The 16,298-nt window shown below is 35.5% G+C and overlaps 2 protein-coding genes across 2 annotated transcripts; both read left to right on the forward strand.

The window, feature by feature from the left end:
- Nucleotides 1–3,894: 3,894 nt before the first annotated feature.
- Nucleotides 3,895–4,485, forward strand: LOC133815111 (secreted RxLR effector protein 161-like). Its single transcript, XM_062247992.1, has one exon. It carries the CDS (start codon nucleotides 3,895–3,897, stop codon nucleotides 4,483–4,485), a length of 591 nt encoding a protein of 196 aa, XP_062103976.1.
- A 2,457-nt stretch (nucleotides 4,486–6,942) lies between these two features.
- On the forward strand, nucleotides 6,943–10,431 carry LOC133818918 (alpha-galactosidase 1). The gene is made up of 15 exons (XM_062252029.1): nucleotides 6,943–7,257; nucleotides 7,979–8,037; nucleotides 8,170–8,226; nucleotides 8,358–8,392; nucleotides 8,478–8,581; nucleotides 8,680–8,755; nucleotides 8,836–8,894; nucleotides 9,008–9,073; nucleotides 9,156–9,239; nucleotides 9,319–9,383; nucleotides 9,476–9,558; nucleotides 9,642–9,732; nucleotides 9,815–9,864; nucleotides 9,953–10,093; nucleotides 10,174–10,431. The coding sequence occupies exons 1-15, from the start codon at nucleotides 7,049–7,051 to the stop codon at nucleotides 10,264–10,266; spliced, it is 1,272 nt and encodes a 423-aa protein (XP_062108013.1). The 5' UTR covers nucleotides 6,943–7,048; the 3' UTR covers nucleotides 10,267–10,431.
- Nucleotides 10,432–16,298: the final 5,867 nt, after the last annotated feature.

The raw sequence follows: 16,298 nt of genomic DNA on the forward strand, positions 1-16,298 counted from the left end.
CTTGAGCTGAGTTGAATCCCTGTATTAGTTCCCTAAGCTCCAAGCTTCTAGCTCCCAAAATCCCAGCTCAAAATCTTTAATCTTTGGTTACTTTCCACCAAACTCACTAGGCTTCCAAGAGAGAAAAGGAAATCGAGAAATAGAGAGAGAAAGGGTCGGTTTAGAGAATTCTGAATGTTTCTTATGTTTTGTTTTATTTAACTTAGTCTCTAAGGTTATCTCAAGGGCTCGGGGTACCAAAAACGTCCCCGAGGGCAAAATGGTAAATTTCCCCAATATTCCCTCCTAAGCATTCTATCTTCAAATATATCTCCAAATATTTATTTCCATAACCCCATAAAATGCCTAACGCCCGAAATACCCCTCGACTCGCCCTGAGTTAGGCATTCGACCTCGTTGTGACTTACTAGCTCACTACTCCCTAGGACTATCTCGGATCGTGCAACACAGTTATATCACAATTATTACAATTATCACATTTATGCCCTCAACGGGCTAAAATTACAAACATGCCCCTAATAACCAAACGGGGCCCACATGCATATTTAATTCACCTAAACATACATCTCTAATCACATACTCGTACAAATTCACATATTATAATATTAAATCACTTATTGCCCTCCAGGCACGCTAATCAAGGACCTAAGCCTTATTAGCAAATTTGGGTCGTTACACCAGCCAAGATATGGAAGAAGTTGGAAGAACAATTTCAACAAAAATCATTAACAAACAAGATTTTTCTAAAAGAAAGGATATTTGGATACAAGATGAGTCACACTAAGACTCTTGAGCAGAATCTTGATGAGTTCCTAAGGATGCACATCGAATTAGCAAACTCTGGTGAGAATGAATCCCTAAGTGATGAAAATCAGGCCATCATCATACTCAACTCACTTCCAGATTCCTATAGGGAGGTTAAAACAACTATTAAATATGGTAGAATAGAAATCACTCTTGAAGAAGTAATTTTAGCTCTCAAGTCTAAAGATCTTGAAATGAAAACTGAAAAACTTGGGTCATCAAGTGGAGAAGTGAATTTTAGTCAAGGCAAGCCTCATCATAAGAAATCTCATCATAATCGGGGCAGAAGTCAACATCGAGGACACTCTAGGGGCCCCAGTAACAATAGAAGCAGATCAAGCTCTAGGGGACCTAATGACCAGAAGGAGTGCTACCATTGAGGAAAACCAGGACACTTTAAAAGGGGTTGCTATCTCTGGATAAGGAAGAATAATTTCAAAGCAGAAGGACAAGACTCAGAAACAAATAAATCAGACTACCATTCATTCAAGAATAAATCATAGTAGGCTAATATAAGTAATGGTTATGACAGTGGAGAAGTCTATGTCTCAGCTACAACTTTCAAAGACGATTGGATACTAGATTCAGGTTGTACTTTTCACATGACTAACACAAAACAATTTTTTACTGATTTCAGGGAATCAACAGGAGGAAAAGTCATTTTGGGAAACAACCAATCATGTCAAATAGAAGGATCTGGTACAGTAAGTTTTAAAATGTTTGATGGGGCTGTAAGATCACTAACAGGTGTCAGGTTTGTTCCAAATCTTGCTAAAAATCTGATTTCAATTAGTGTTCTAGATGACATGGGTATTGTGAGTAAAATTGAGGCAGGTACAATAAAACTGAGTAAAGGAGTCATGACTATAATAAAGGGGCACAAACATGAAGGCTTATACTATCTACAAAGAGAACTAGTGATTCAATGCAACAATACCATGACACAAGCAACTGAAGATCAAAAGGTTGTTATATGGTATAGAAGATTGGGGCACATTAGTGAAAAGGGACTACAAATCCTAAGTGAACAGAACCTGTTTGGCTAGGATAGAGTGAGCAAGGTGGACTTCTGCTAATCTTGTATACTTGGTAAGCATCATCGACTTAGGTTCAAGACAAGGGCACACAAAACTAAGAAAATCCTAGAATATATACACTCAGATTTATGGGGTCCTGAAAAGACTTCTACTCATGGGGGGTGTTCTTATTTCATGTCTATAATAGATGACTATTCTAGGAATGTTTGGGTGTTTTTACTTAAGCATAAAAATGAAGCTTTTTAGAAATTTGTCAAGTGGAAAACATTGATGGAAAACCTTACTAATCATAGAGTTAAGACCCTAAGAACTGATAAAGGGCTAGAATATTGCAATGACCAGTTTGATCAATATTGTAGGGATGTTGGGATTCAAAGGCACAGAACAGTTTGGTTAACCCCTCAGCAAAATGGTGTTGCTGAGAGGATGAATCGAACACTAATGAATAAAGTTAGATGCTTAATGTTACAATTGGGTCTAGCTAAAAGTTTCTAGGGAGAGGTTGTTCTAACTGCTGCTTACTTAGTCAATAGGTGCCCATCTAGTGCTATTGAATGCAACACCCGAGGAAGTTTTGACAGGAAAACCACCTGACCTATCAAACTTAAGGGTATTTGGTTGTGCAGCCTATGCACACCAAAGTGTAGGTAAGTTAGAACCTAGAGCTCTAAAGTGTGTTTTCTTAGGTTACCCAGAAGGCACTAAGGGATACAGATTGTGGGTTAAGGAGAAATCTGGTCTTAAAACTATACTAAGTAGGAATGTTGTTTTTAATGAAGATGTTTTTCCATGCATTACTAATCATATTTATAGTGCAGATGCAGGTTTAAACACTAACCATGCAGGTACCATAATAGATTATCATGCAGAAATAAATCAACATAAAACAACACAAGCAGAACCAGATATAATGCAAGCAGAGCCTTATCAAAATGAACCGGACCAAGTAAGAACAGATCAAGCAGAACATATTCAAGAGGATAATATAGGTCAGGTGGAACATACTCTAGAAGGACAAGAACCAATTGAAACATTGGCAGATTATCAGCTTACTAGAGACAAAACAAGAAGAATCCCTAAACCTACCCATAAATTCAGTTTTAATGCATGGGAAGAAGTGCTGCCTTATGCATTTGTAAGTGCTATGGGACTGGACAGAATTGAACCTACCACCTATGAGGAAGCTATGAAAGACAAGGATTCTAAGCATTGGGTCAAAGCTATGAATGAAGAGATGGACTCACTAATCAAGAACAGATGCTGGAAGTTGGTAAATAGGCCTAAGGGTAAGAATGTGGTATCATGCAAATGGTTGTACAAGCTAAAAGAGGGCAGAAACAAGGAAGAACCTATACAATTCAAAGATAGACTGATTGTAAAAGGTTTTACACAGAAGGAGGGGATTGATTTTACTGAAATTTTCTCACCAGTGGTTAAGTATAAGACTATACGAATCATGTTCTCTATTGCTACACAATATGATCTAGAGGTTGATCAGATGGATGTTACCACAACTTTTCTACATGGGGAACTAGAAGAAGATATCTATATGGAACAACCAAAGGGGTATGACGTTAAGGGAAAGGAACACATGGTTTGCAAGATAATCAAATCCCTATATGGTTTAAAGCAGTCACCAAGGCAATGGAATAAAAGGTTTGATGCTTTCGTGAACAAAAAAGGGTTTTCTAGGAGCTACTATGAAACTTGCCTATATTATAAGGGAGATCAAATGAAAGATGTGATCTACTTACTGCTTTATGTGGATGATATGCTCATAATAAGCAAGGAGAGAACTACTATATACCTAATGAAGGGCTGCCTGAAATCAGAATTTGAAATGAAAGACTTGGGAGTGGCAACTAAGATCCTAGGCATAGGCATTCACAGGGACAGAAACAAAGGAGTGTTTACTTTATCTTAGGGAGACTATGTGAGAAGAATCATTGGAAAGTTTTTCATGAAGAATGCTAAGACAACTAGGCAACCTATGACAAACCAATACTACCTCAGCAAGGAACAATGCCCTAAGACACATACAGAAAAGGAAGAAATGGATAAGGTACCCTACTCTAATGTAGTTGGATCTATAATGTATCTTATGGTGTGTACAAGACCAGACTTAGCCTATGCTATAAGTGTCTTAAGCAAATACATGGCAAACCCTAGAAAAGAGCATTGGGAGGCTATGAAGTGGGTGTTTAGATATCTACTTGGTTCTACTGAAATGGGACTTAAGTTCACTAAGAAACTAAATTGCACTTTGATAGAAGGATATAATGATGCCGACTATGCAGGTGATAGGGACAACAGAAAGTCTACTTCAGCATACTTTTTCTTGGTGGAAGGAAACTGTGTAAGCTGGATAGTACAACTACAGCCAGTAGTGGCCTTATCAACTACAAAATCTGAATATGTAGCAGTAACAGAGGCTATAAAGGAGGCAATATGGATCAAGGGTCTAATGGAAGAACTAAGCCTTTTAAGAGAAAAACCTACAGTCTATTCAGATAGTCAAAGCTGCATACACCTATGTAAGAATCCAGTTTTTCACGATAGAACAAAGCATGTAGAAATAAAAATATCATTTTATAAGGGATTAGGTAACACAAGAAGTGGTCAACATCGAGAAGGTGCCTACTGAGGACAATGCTGCAGACATGGGTACTAAAATACTAAACCTAACTAAGTTTAAACACTGCCTAAACTTGTTAGGTATCAGTCAAGGAGGATAACAACATCACTATTCGAGTTAGGACCTTCAGGGAATACTAATACTATGATTAAGCAATCTCATAAGGGAATTTAGGTGGAATTTGTTGTTTGAATTCTTTTATAAGACTGCTTTGTCAAAATAACTTGTACAACTCAGCAAGATTACAACAGAACTAACCTATCAAGATCTCAACACAATACAGTTTTCAACAGATTTCAAACACTCGGTATGTCAACTAGTATAAAAGGAAAAGGAGAAGCTTATCAAACATATATGAGAGCCTTCTTCAAGATCTGAAATTAAGCTCCAAGAATCCCCAAGTCAGAGAGTGTGTTTTCTCCTCGTGAGGATTTTTTGTACAGAAAGAAAAAGAGAGAGAGTGTTAGTAAGAAAATTAAGATAAGAGTGAACAAAACAGAGAGCAAGATAGTTTTGAGGCTTACTAGTCAGTGTTCTGTGACTCGGAACCTCCCTTTGTTGTACCCAATATCATGAATGTTGAATGAAAAGGCTGAGCTGCATCCCTGAGGCGAGCTCGATGAGGAAGTAGTCCATTTTTGGGGCGAACCTCGAAAATCTCTATGTTTTCTTTACACTCTTAATTTCTATTGCATTTCTGTATAATTACATCTCTCAAATCCCTTTTTTCTGGTTTTTCCCTAACAAAGCTTTGTTGCATAGAGGTTTTTGAAGGCAGCTCATCTTTCTAGAAAGAAGATAAACTTTGTTAGCTTTTGTTTAGGGTATTTTGTCTACAATTTGTGTAGACACGTGGTGCTTTGTAAATTGCACATGTATCTAAAAGAAAGGTCTGTTTTGACCTTGGTTGACTAACTCTATTTAGTGGAGTGGTGTAGGACAGGTTGGTAAAATCATACAACACACTTAACTAATTACAGTTTGTAACTAGTAATAGAATTAACTAAACTAACTCACCGAACTAAGTGTGATGACCAACACCATATATTGTCGATCGATGATTAATAGTGTCAAATAATAAATAAGAAAAATATTTTAGTGTAGAAGAAACATAAAAACTTGTCACATTGTTGTCAATGCAGGGTTCCATGTTCAAATTTTATTTAGCATTTCTTTGTAATAATGTAATAATAGTATGTATAGTCTTGGGAACTGTCCAAAGAAAAACAACCAACAAAGAAGAAGAAGAAGATTTGTTTAATGTTTTTGAACTGACTAAAGGTTGATCTAACAGTAGCAAAATTTGACCCGGATAGCTGATATGACACGATCAAACTAGAAGATTAAGAATTTCATATTGGACCACAGATTTGGATATTTTCTTGTGCAATTATTGAACTCCAAACCATTCTACAACACTCCATATTCAAATTTTTTAAAAAAAAAATACTTTTGTCGAAGGAAAATACAATAGCCTCTCATTACTTTCACTTAGTACTAATTAATTTTAAGTTGGAATCTAAATCCTATACTAAAATTACATCTTTCCCTTCCAATTTTAATATTTTAGCTTTCGAAATTCTACAATAAGAAAACAAATATATTAATATTAATCATTTTTGCAGAACTTAAACAATCATGATATCACAAAGTGTCAAATATAGCGAATTCTTTGTAAAATGGAAGATTTGTAGTTCCAGCTTTTATAATCTTGCATGTATTAGTGAATTTCCTTTTGTTTTATTTAACATGTTCAGGGTTAAGATTTTAATGGATCAAAAAGATACCTAAGACTTTTAACAATGGCATATTCTTAATATTATTGAATTTAGAATTAACAAGCCACTGGCATGTATAAGACTATTATACCAGAAACAAGTTACAAGACTTGGTCTATTTGTGAAATGGAAGTTTTTTCCTTTTCTAGTTAAATAATAGAAATATGGAAATATGATGGTACGGGATATTTCACTTTAATCCTACAAAATTATCTCAATTTGCTTCATAATTCTTTTTTATGTATATATTATCTTGAAAAATACTAATATATATTTTTTGGACAGATTTGGACATTCAATTTGTCATTGTCAATAAAATTCATTATATGATATATCATGATCAATTATTAAAAATGATTGAGTAATTTCGTCAAAATGAATCCAAAATAAAAATCCATTCATTTCATGTCTATTTTTGTTTAGTGCCTGACGGATTGTGACATAGTAATTGAGTTTATAAAATTATTAATTTTTAAATTTCAATTATTTTATTTTAAAAAAATAACTTTGTGATATAAAAATGTCCAATAAATTTATTCAATTATAATGGAGATGAAAATATCCAAACAAAGTAAAGGGCATATGTGGCATTGCAAAACTAATATGTGCTGGAGCTTTACGATAAAATACATAGTTTGACTGACTAGTGACTTATCTCTGCAATAGAGTAGGCCTTATCTAATTTATCGATATTGTTTTTATTTAATCAGAGGAAGCAAACAAGAGTGCGTGTGTAGTAACAGAGAGAGAGAGAGAGAGAGAGAGAGAGACTGTAAGCAGCTTCAGTACTGAAAATGAGGAGAAGGTCGTCTGGTGAAGGAGCTCCAAAGATCAAAATGAGTGCAATGATAGTTCATATAATGATATTCTCACTTGTGACTTCATCGACTGTGATGGGTGTTTCTGCTTTCTCAACGTCAGCAAGAATGGATCGTTTTGATGTTGAAGAACAGTACAGAAGAAACTTGCTTGCTAATGGTCTTGGCAGGACTCCTCCCATGGGGTAAGAACACAGCCCTTATCTCCCTCCTGTTGGAACTTTTTCTGGTTTAGCTTGAAGTATGGATTTTGGGTTCTAAACTCCCTGTCTGAGTAGTTAACAAAAAAGTTTGGGAAAGGAGGGTGTTTGTTGGAAGAGCACTGTTGTTGGCGTATGCTTATAACAAAGAGCCCCTCCCTTTTTGAGTACCAGCTTAGTTATTCTAAACGAACTAAAAACTGGCAGAAGAAATGAAAAGAAGTCCCTAACACATTCATTTAATTTTCTTGTACAGTTTTGCAATTTGCTCTAACTTTAGCATTTTAGTAACAAGCAAATGTAATCATTTCAATTATATTGGTCACTCTCTGTCTAATATGAAGTTTTGTCTTAAAACTGTTTGTAAATTTCTTTGACCAAAACTAACTGGTGGAGTAGTGTGGCATTGGTTGCTTGATAAGAAATGACAAAGTGAATTTGCAAAAAAGCATACAAACAATGATTTTTATTTTTTCTATTATGGTCTATCCTTACTTGATATTTACCCGCTAGTTGCTTTGCTTGGATTTCATGAGAATCTCTCTCTGTGATTGTTCCTCATGTTTGCCTTTCTTGTTCTTTCTTCCTTTCTTGTTTTCACACCTTTGGCCATTTTTGTGTTGAAATTTTAATTAGAAATTTTGAAGCACTTGTGGGATTCAGAGCTTGTTATTGATTATCTATTTATTCATTTTCATTTGAACAGGTGGAATAGTTGGAATCACTTCAGCTGCAATATTGATGAGAAAATGATCAAAGAAACAGGTTAGTGGAACACTAGTAATATTGCATAGGACCCGAAGCTTAATAATGAATACAACTAATGTGTTTGTGTGATTGAGTTGCTTATTTTATATATGCTGTAAATAACGTTTTTGGTTTTACTTGGTTTTACAGCTGATGCTATGGTTTCTACTGGTCTTTCTCAACTTGGATATACCTATGTTAATATAGGCATGTACGCCTGCACCTTTCATTCTCTCTTCCTTGGAACAAGAATTTCCTTTTTCTATAATTTGTTGACTCATACATCCTAATATTAAGGAAAATGTTTTTGATTAAACAACCATTTCTCCCATTTTCAGATGATTGTTGGGCTGAAATAGCTCGTGACGATAAGGTATCAATTCATTAAATCATAAAACAAGTTCAGTTTATAGAACGATTCAATATGAATGGACTAAGCAGAAGATTCTCATTTTCAGGGTTCTCTAGTGCCTAAGAAGTCAACATTTCCTTCTGGCATTAAAGCTCTTGCAGACTATGTTCATAACAAAGGTCTAAAGTTGGGTATATATTCAGATGCAGGGTAAGATTACTTCATACACATCAACACAAACATATGCTACTTTAATATCTTCATCATATTCTATGTAGGCTAATACTTCACCTACATATACTTTGCAGGTACTTTACTTGTAGCAAAACTATGCCCGGTTCACTTGGTCATGAGGAGCATGATGCCAAAACCTTTGCTTCTTGGGTGTGAATTCTAGTAGTAATAGTTAATTTGAACATCAAATATTTTCTTCCTCGTCCTAAATTTAAGTATTTTCTTTGCAGGGCATTGACTATTTGAAGTATGATAACTGTAACAATGATGCATCCAAACCAACTGTTAGGTAAACAGCTTCTGCTGCCAATTTATAGTTACCTTCTTCATTCAAGTGTCCTAGATTTTTCTATTTTATATTTTTTATCACAGTTATTTTCCCTTATGTTTTTGTTCCTGTAGGTACCCTGTAATGACCCGAGCTCTAATGAAAGCTGGCCGGCCAATTTTCTTCTCCCTATGTGAATGGTAATCACAGTAGTTAAGATCTATGGTTGTGTTTGTGTTTATAATTGTCTAGTTATATTTATTTTTCGTTCTTCTTTGTTAGGGGAGATTTGCATCCTGCTCTATGGGGTGCTAAGGTGGGAAATAGCTGGAGAACTACGAATGACATTACAGATACTTGGGAAAGGTTTTTAAGCTCTCACTTGAACCCTTACTTCCTATTGAAAATCCCCTATTCTTTCCTTATGCCTGTCTTCCTTTACCAGTATGGTCTCGAGAGCAGACATGAATGAAGTATATGCAGAGCTTGCAAGGCCTGGTGGTTGGAATGGTCAGTTTGATTTTCTTGGTGCCGAATTCTTGAAATGGCTCCTAGTTAGATCGTTGTTAATCATCCTGATAATTTTTATTCTTTTTATACAGATCCTGACATGCTTGAGGTAGGAAATGGAGGAATGACAAAAGATGAATACATGGTCCATTTTAGCCTATGGGCCATTTCCAAGGTATTTTAGTACCAGCTTTTATTTTGGCCATTTTGTTTGAATGCATAGCTTTCTTCAGCTATTCACATGCACATGATCCTCAGGCTCCCCTTCTTATTGGTTGTGATGTGAGGAACATGACAAAAGACACAATGGAGATCATTGCCAATAAAGAGGTCATTGCTGTAAACCAAGGTAATTGTACTCTTCCTACCGATTGAACTCAATCCGCATTAACTGTTATCTGACCATTTGACATTGCTGATTCCCACAATAGACTCACTTGGTGTTCAAGCCAAAAAGGTCAGAATGGAAGGGGATCAAGAGGTAATATTATTCAAAGTTTTCTCTTAAACATTAGCCTATTCCTCCTTAGGAGGTTAAATGACATTATGTTTCAATGTATTTCCAACAGATTTGGGCAGGGCCACTGTCAGGCTACAGGGTAGTCGTAGTTCTACTGAACCGCGGTCCTCAGCGTAATTCAATCACAGCTCAATGGGATGACATTGGAATCCCACTAAAAAGTATTGTAGAAGCAAGAGATCTCTGGGAGGTATATAGAATATAACTATCTTGCTAATATACTTCTTGATCTTTAGAATGTATCTTCTAACAAGTATCTGCTTCTTGCAGCACAAGACACTAAAGAATCAATTTGCTGGAAGCATAACGGCTACAGTGAATTCTCATGGCTGCAAAATGTTTGTGTTGAAGCCAGTTGCGTAATCATCACCATAAATACACCCTTTTCACATTTTCCTGTGTCTAAGCCCCTGATGTCTCAGTTTTCAAGACTCAGATTTGTCTGCTTGACATTTTGCAAAACATAAGATTCAATAAATTATTTTTGAGGAAGACAAGCTTTTTCGTTTGCCTTCTCAAAGTGTGTTATTTGTGGTTTCTGGTTGTGAAGTAATAAGTATTAGTTTAGGTTGCCATTGTTAGAAACAAATTTTCTTCTTTTTACCTGGCTTTCTCAGAAAATAAGAGAATTATTTCATTTCATACATTGAAGATGTAAAGCACATTCAATCTAAACAAGTTCAAAACTCGCCCATAACAATTAAAGTGGCTTAGTATAAGTGGACCAGTTAACGTAAGGGGTATGTTTTGTTATTTTGTATACTGTTAGTTATATGGAGAGACACAAGAAAAGGTGAAAAGAATGAAGATTGCTTGCTTGATACAGTTTTAGTTCACTGTGTAAAATTCTAAGGCTGTGGTGGTGGTGGTGGTGGATGATCATTAGTAATTACCAAGTATGCAAAGTTGAAAGTTGTTAAAGAAAATAAACTATCAAGGACAGCATAATTGAGTTCATAAATTAATGTCTGGAACAGTGTAGGACATCCGCTCTTGAAAATTTTAGGCTTTGTTGAAGCTTGGATTTTAGCAAGGAAAGAAAAAGCTATAGAAAAGGTAAAGAAAAAAAAATGTAGACAAGAAAATAACAACGTTTTCTTATGCTTGGTAAAGAAAGAAAAAGACGGAAAAAAAAAAAGAGAAATTATTTCAACTGTATACAAAACTTTTCATACAATATTGTTCTCCTTTCTAAAAATAAATAAAACCAATAATGTTCTCCAAAGATATTCTAGAGTGAGCCATCATTTGTTTAATTATTGTAAACAATGGTGAAAAGGATTGTATTCTTGTATATTTCTTTGAGAAAATAACATGTATTAATACAAACTTGGGAAGCTATTCTAGGAATCTAGGAGAATAAATGAAACTAATTAGTCTTAATTTATAGCTAATTATACAACTAATATATATCTAACACTCCCATAAAGCTGGAACATATAAGTTAATTAATCTGCACCCCATTTAAAGCTTTTGTGAAGATGTCCCCTAGTTGTTATCCAGTCTTCACATATCCTGTGGAAATTAAACCTTGCTGAATTTTCTCGCGAATAAAATGACAATCAATTTCGATGTGCTTAGTTTGCTCATGAAATACGGGATTAGATGCAATGTGAAGAGCAGCTTGATTATCACACCACAATTTTGGTGGTACTGAAGTTTTAAGTTCTACATAAGTCAAGAGTTGATATATCCACATTATCTCACACATAGATTGCGGCATAGCTCGATATTCTGACTCTGCACTGGATCGTGACACAATATTTTGCTTCTTACTCTTCCATGAGACCAAATTCCCTCTGACAAAGACACAATAACCTGAAGTGGATATTCTATCCATTTTGGAACCTGCCCAATCTGCATCCGAAAAACATTCAATATGAGTGTGCCCATGATTTGTACACACAATACCACGTCCAAGTGCTCAGTTCAAGTAATACAAAATTTGCTCTAACGATGCCCAATGATGAACTGTTGGAGATGACATAAACTAACTCACAACGCTAACTGAATATGCAATATCTGGACGAGTCACAGTAAGGTAACTCAACTTCCCAACCAATCTTCGATATCTCTCAGGATCTTCAAATAGTTCCCCATCTCCTGTAAGGTGCATGTTCGAAGTCATTGGAGTATTACAAGACTTTGCTCCCAGTATTCATGTCTCAGTTAACAAATTAAGGACATATTTTCTCTGAGATAGAAAGATACCTTTTTTACTTCTCGTAACTTCAACACGTGAGAAATACTTCAGCACCCCCAAATCCTTCATGTGAAACTGAGTATAAATGAAAGACTTGAGAGATGAGATTCCTATATCATCACTTCTAGTAATAATAATGTCATCCACATACACAACTAACAGAATAATACCAGCCTCTGATTGTTTGTAGAACACCGAATGGTCAGACTTGCTTTTCATCATACAAATTTCTCAACATCTTGGCTAAATTTTCCGAACCAACCACGGGGACTCTGTTTCAAACCATGTAAATATTTTCGAAGACGACAAACTTGTCCATACTCCTCCTGAGAAACAAAACCAGGAGGTTGCTCCATATACACCTCCTCCTGAAGATCACAATGAAGAAAAGCATTCTTAATATCAAGTTGATGCAAAGGCCAATTATGAGTAGCTGCCATCGAAATAAATAACCGAACAGATGTCAATTTCGCAACAGGTGAAAAAGTATCTGAATAGTCCACACCATTGGTTTGAGCATAGCCTTTAGCGACAAGACGAGCCTTCAATCAAGCCACTGATCCATCCGAAATGACCTTAACTGCGAACACCCATTTGCATCCTATAGCTCGTTTCCCTAAGGGTAAATCTACCAAGTCCCAAGTACCATTGTCATCTAAAGCATTCATCTCTTCTATCATTTCATTATGCCAACCAGGATGAGAGATGGCTTCACGAACAATTTTAGGAATAGATATAGAATCAAGGGAAGCAATAAAAGAACAAGAAGAAGACGACAAGTCGTTATACGAAACAAAAGAATAAATAGGATAAGTACACTGGCGTTTACCTTTGCGCAATGCATTAGTTTTACATGAATCAGCAATAGCAGTGACAGAAGGAGATGATGACTTAAGTGATTCCTAGTACCGTGAGAACTTGGCAAATTCATCAGCAGAAATAACAACCGATTTTTCAGATGCATCACTAGTGCTTGCAACATTATCAAACTGTCTTTGTTGATTTTTAAACTGCAACTTTCTACACTCAAATTTGGTGTGACTGGGCTTTTTACAATAGTTGCAAAAAATGCCTCCATAATCTGATGTTCGATTGTCAAATCCTTGTGAATATCCCCCTTTGTGTCCACTTGAGGTAGAATATCTCCCAGACGCAGCACTATTACTGCGACTTACCAAAGCTCCAGCAAGCGAAACAGATGGAGTAATTTCAATGCGAAGAACACGACTAAAGACGTCTTGCGAAGATGAGACATCAGACCCAAAAATAACTTGTGTTTTAGCAAAATCAAATCAGGGGAGAGCCTTGCTAGAAAGCACATGATAACCATCTGCTCCCGCTAACGTTGTTGAACCTTCACATCATGACTAAAGGGCAACAACATATTAAGTTCCTCATACGATTTTTTGAATGCCATAAAATAGTTTATGATGGATTGATCTTGTTTTTCCACACGATAAAATGCTTTGCACACCTTATACATATGGGAGATATTTCCTTTTCCAGAAAACAAAAATTCTAAATAATCCATTAGTTCTTTAACAAATTCACAGTCATTGATCAAGTCAATTACCTCATTATCAATAGAATTTCAAATTTGGAGGAATAAGCGAGCATCCTCCCTAAGCCATGTCAGATCAACTTTCTTCGTCGAATATGCTTTTAGAGGATCACTAGTCAAGTGATCATCTTTGTCAATACTCCGTAAATAAAGGCGAATAGTCTTGCTCCAATCCAAATAGTTCGAACCATTGAGTTTATGGTCGGTGATTTTAAACATTACCGGCACCACATCCGTCACAATAGAAGATTTATTGTCTGCCATGATGCTGAAACAACGACACAAGGACAGCAAGCACAGAAAAGGAAGAACCACAACAAAGGATGACGAACAAACCTCAATAATCACAAAACAAGAAAGCGATGGTAGAAACAAATGCAGCATTGATTCAGAAACACCGAAAAAGGCAACCTATAGAAAAACGGCCAGAAAAAGGAGGCTCACGCGCATGCACCTGTCGGTGCATGGGTGTCATCGCCGATTCTTCAGGCGGCACGTGGGGATCACGTGCTAGGATTCCGGCGACTAAACTCAGAAGTATTGTCGATCGACGGCTGGGCATTCTGATGGTGCTGACAGTGAGAGTCCAAGTACTCTCTAAATAGGGTTTCCAAATAAAAAAATGGAACCCTAAGAAGATAAATAACAAATCCTAATTGAAAATCTCAATTTTGTGATAGACCCTAATTTCGAATTTCGAATTATTCTTTGATACCATGTAAACAATGGTGAAAAGAATTCTTGTATATTTCATTGAGAAAATAACATGCATTTATACACAAACTTGGGAAGCTATTCTAGGAAACTAGGAGAATAAATGAAACTAATTAGTCCTAATTTATAGCTAATTATACAACTAATATATATCTAACAATTATAAAGTAGCCATTTTTTCCTACAGTCGGGCCATATATATACTTCACAATCATGAACTCTTGTTGCTCATTAGTCCACTCCATCTTTGTACCCTGCGTCACATATAAACTTTTAGGTAAGCAAACAATGAAAGACCAACACTTATAATAATGGTAATCAATTAAAGGACTTCATAATTTCCTAATCCTAACCTGTAATAACACTAGTCACTCCTAGCATGTCCATAGATAATCTTACTATCACAAGATTAGTAGTTGAGCATCAACCCTACTAAAGATTCTTCGAATCTACATAAAATCGTCCAAAATATTAGTACAAAGGATAATTTTGAATCCTCAATAGGTGTAACAACCTTTCCTTACTATATCCATACCTTAAATCAGCTCTAGCCTCAACGAGCAATCTAGCTCTAACACACCATATAAAAATTCCATAGAAAATTATCATACCTAATGTCATTTTCACCCCAGTAAAAAGTATAGCCATACTATAAATATATAACACAATCCTAGTGAACACTCAAGCTCTAATATAAAACATGGCGATCGGCTAAGACGCATACAACTACTAGTTGAGAAAGCCATTCATATTCAAAAGAGTTCCCAATCTAAGTCTTAGTGATAACCAAATTATTAAAATATTACTAGCAATCTCTTGGTCATCAAACAAAATGAGTCATAGACTCTTAAACAACAATACCAATTTATAGAGAAAATTATACTATATCTCTCAGTTATCAAACAAGAAGTGTCCCTTAATCTTGTTAGTGATACTACAAGAGACTTACCACCACCATTGATTTTACAAACTCACGATTCATTTATGTCATGGGTGAGTACACTAGTCTAATGAAATTCCACTGTGCTACTTCCTGAGATGAACACTAGGCAAACAAGACTGCCTAAAAGGAACCGAGACCCAAGCCAAAATCTTTGCGTCAACATTCTTTCAGTCTCAAGATACCCTTTCGCCAAGCGGTTAAAATTCCTTAACTAGCATCCCCACAAAAACAACGACCTTGTAGATAAATGCTCAAATCCTTACCATAGAAACTCTACCTTCAAGTTGATTCCCTCCCAACTTCTTGGTGCTCTTCTAGACTTTATATATCCTTCAAAATACTCCTACAAACTAAAAAACATGATCAGATTTAGGAAGAATAACATCAAACAAAAAACCCTAAACTCTTACCCTTTTATTTTTAAGATGCATGCATGGATTCATCCTTACTCTAACGATTAGAAAGACAGCTGCCTTGGGGTTGAGAGGGTGATTATTTGGGTCAAATGAGAGTGTTAAATTTGATATCTTTTAGGGTTGACAATTGTTCGACTAGGTTGAGACTTAGAGAGAGAGAGAGAGAGAGAGAGAGAGAGAGAGAAGTGCTCAACTTTGTTTCTACAAAGTTCACAAATGAATCCTTTCACTCGCCCAACCTGAATAAATCGCCCAAACCAAACCAAACCAACAAAAAATACAACTCAAATAATCCAACAAAATTTTAAACTGCCCACTTATTATATTGGGCGGTTTGTGAATTATACAAATCCACCCAATATAACTCGAATAAACCGATTAAGAGTTTTTTTTTCATTTATACATACATATATTATGTATAATATTACATATATTATATATAATATTAAATATTACATTTAAATTTTTAACAATGAAGTTAGAATAATGTGTCAAAGTTTTAATTTAGAATATTATATCTAAGTTTAGAATATGTATACTATACTTTTAGTTTATTGA

This window comes from Humulus lupulus, chromosome 2 (assembly GCF_963169125.1).
Source record: "Humulus lupulus chromosome 2, drHumLupu1.1, whole genome shotgun sequence".
Taxonomy (NCBI): Eukaryota; Viridiplantae; Streptophyta; class Magnoliopsida; order Rosales; family Cannabaceae; genus Humulus; species Humulus lupulus.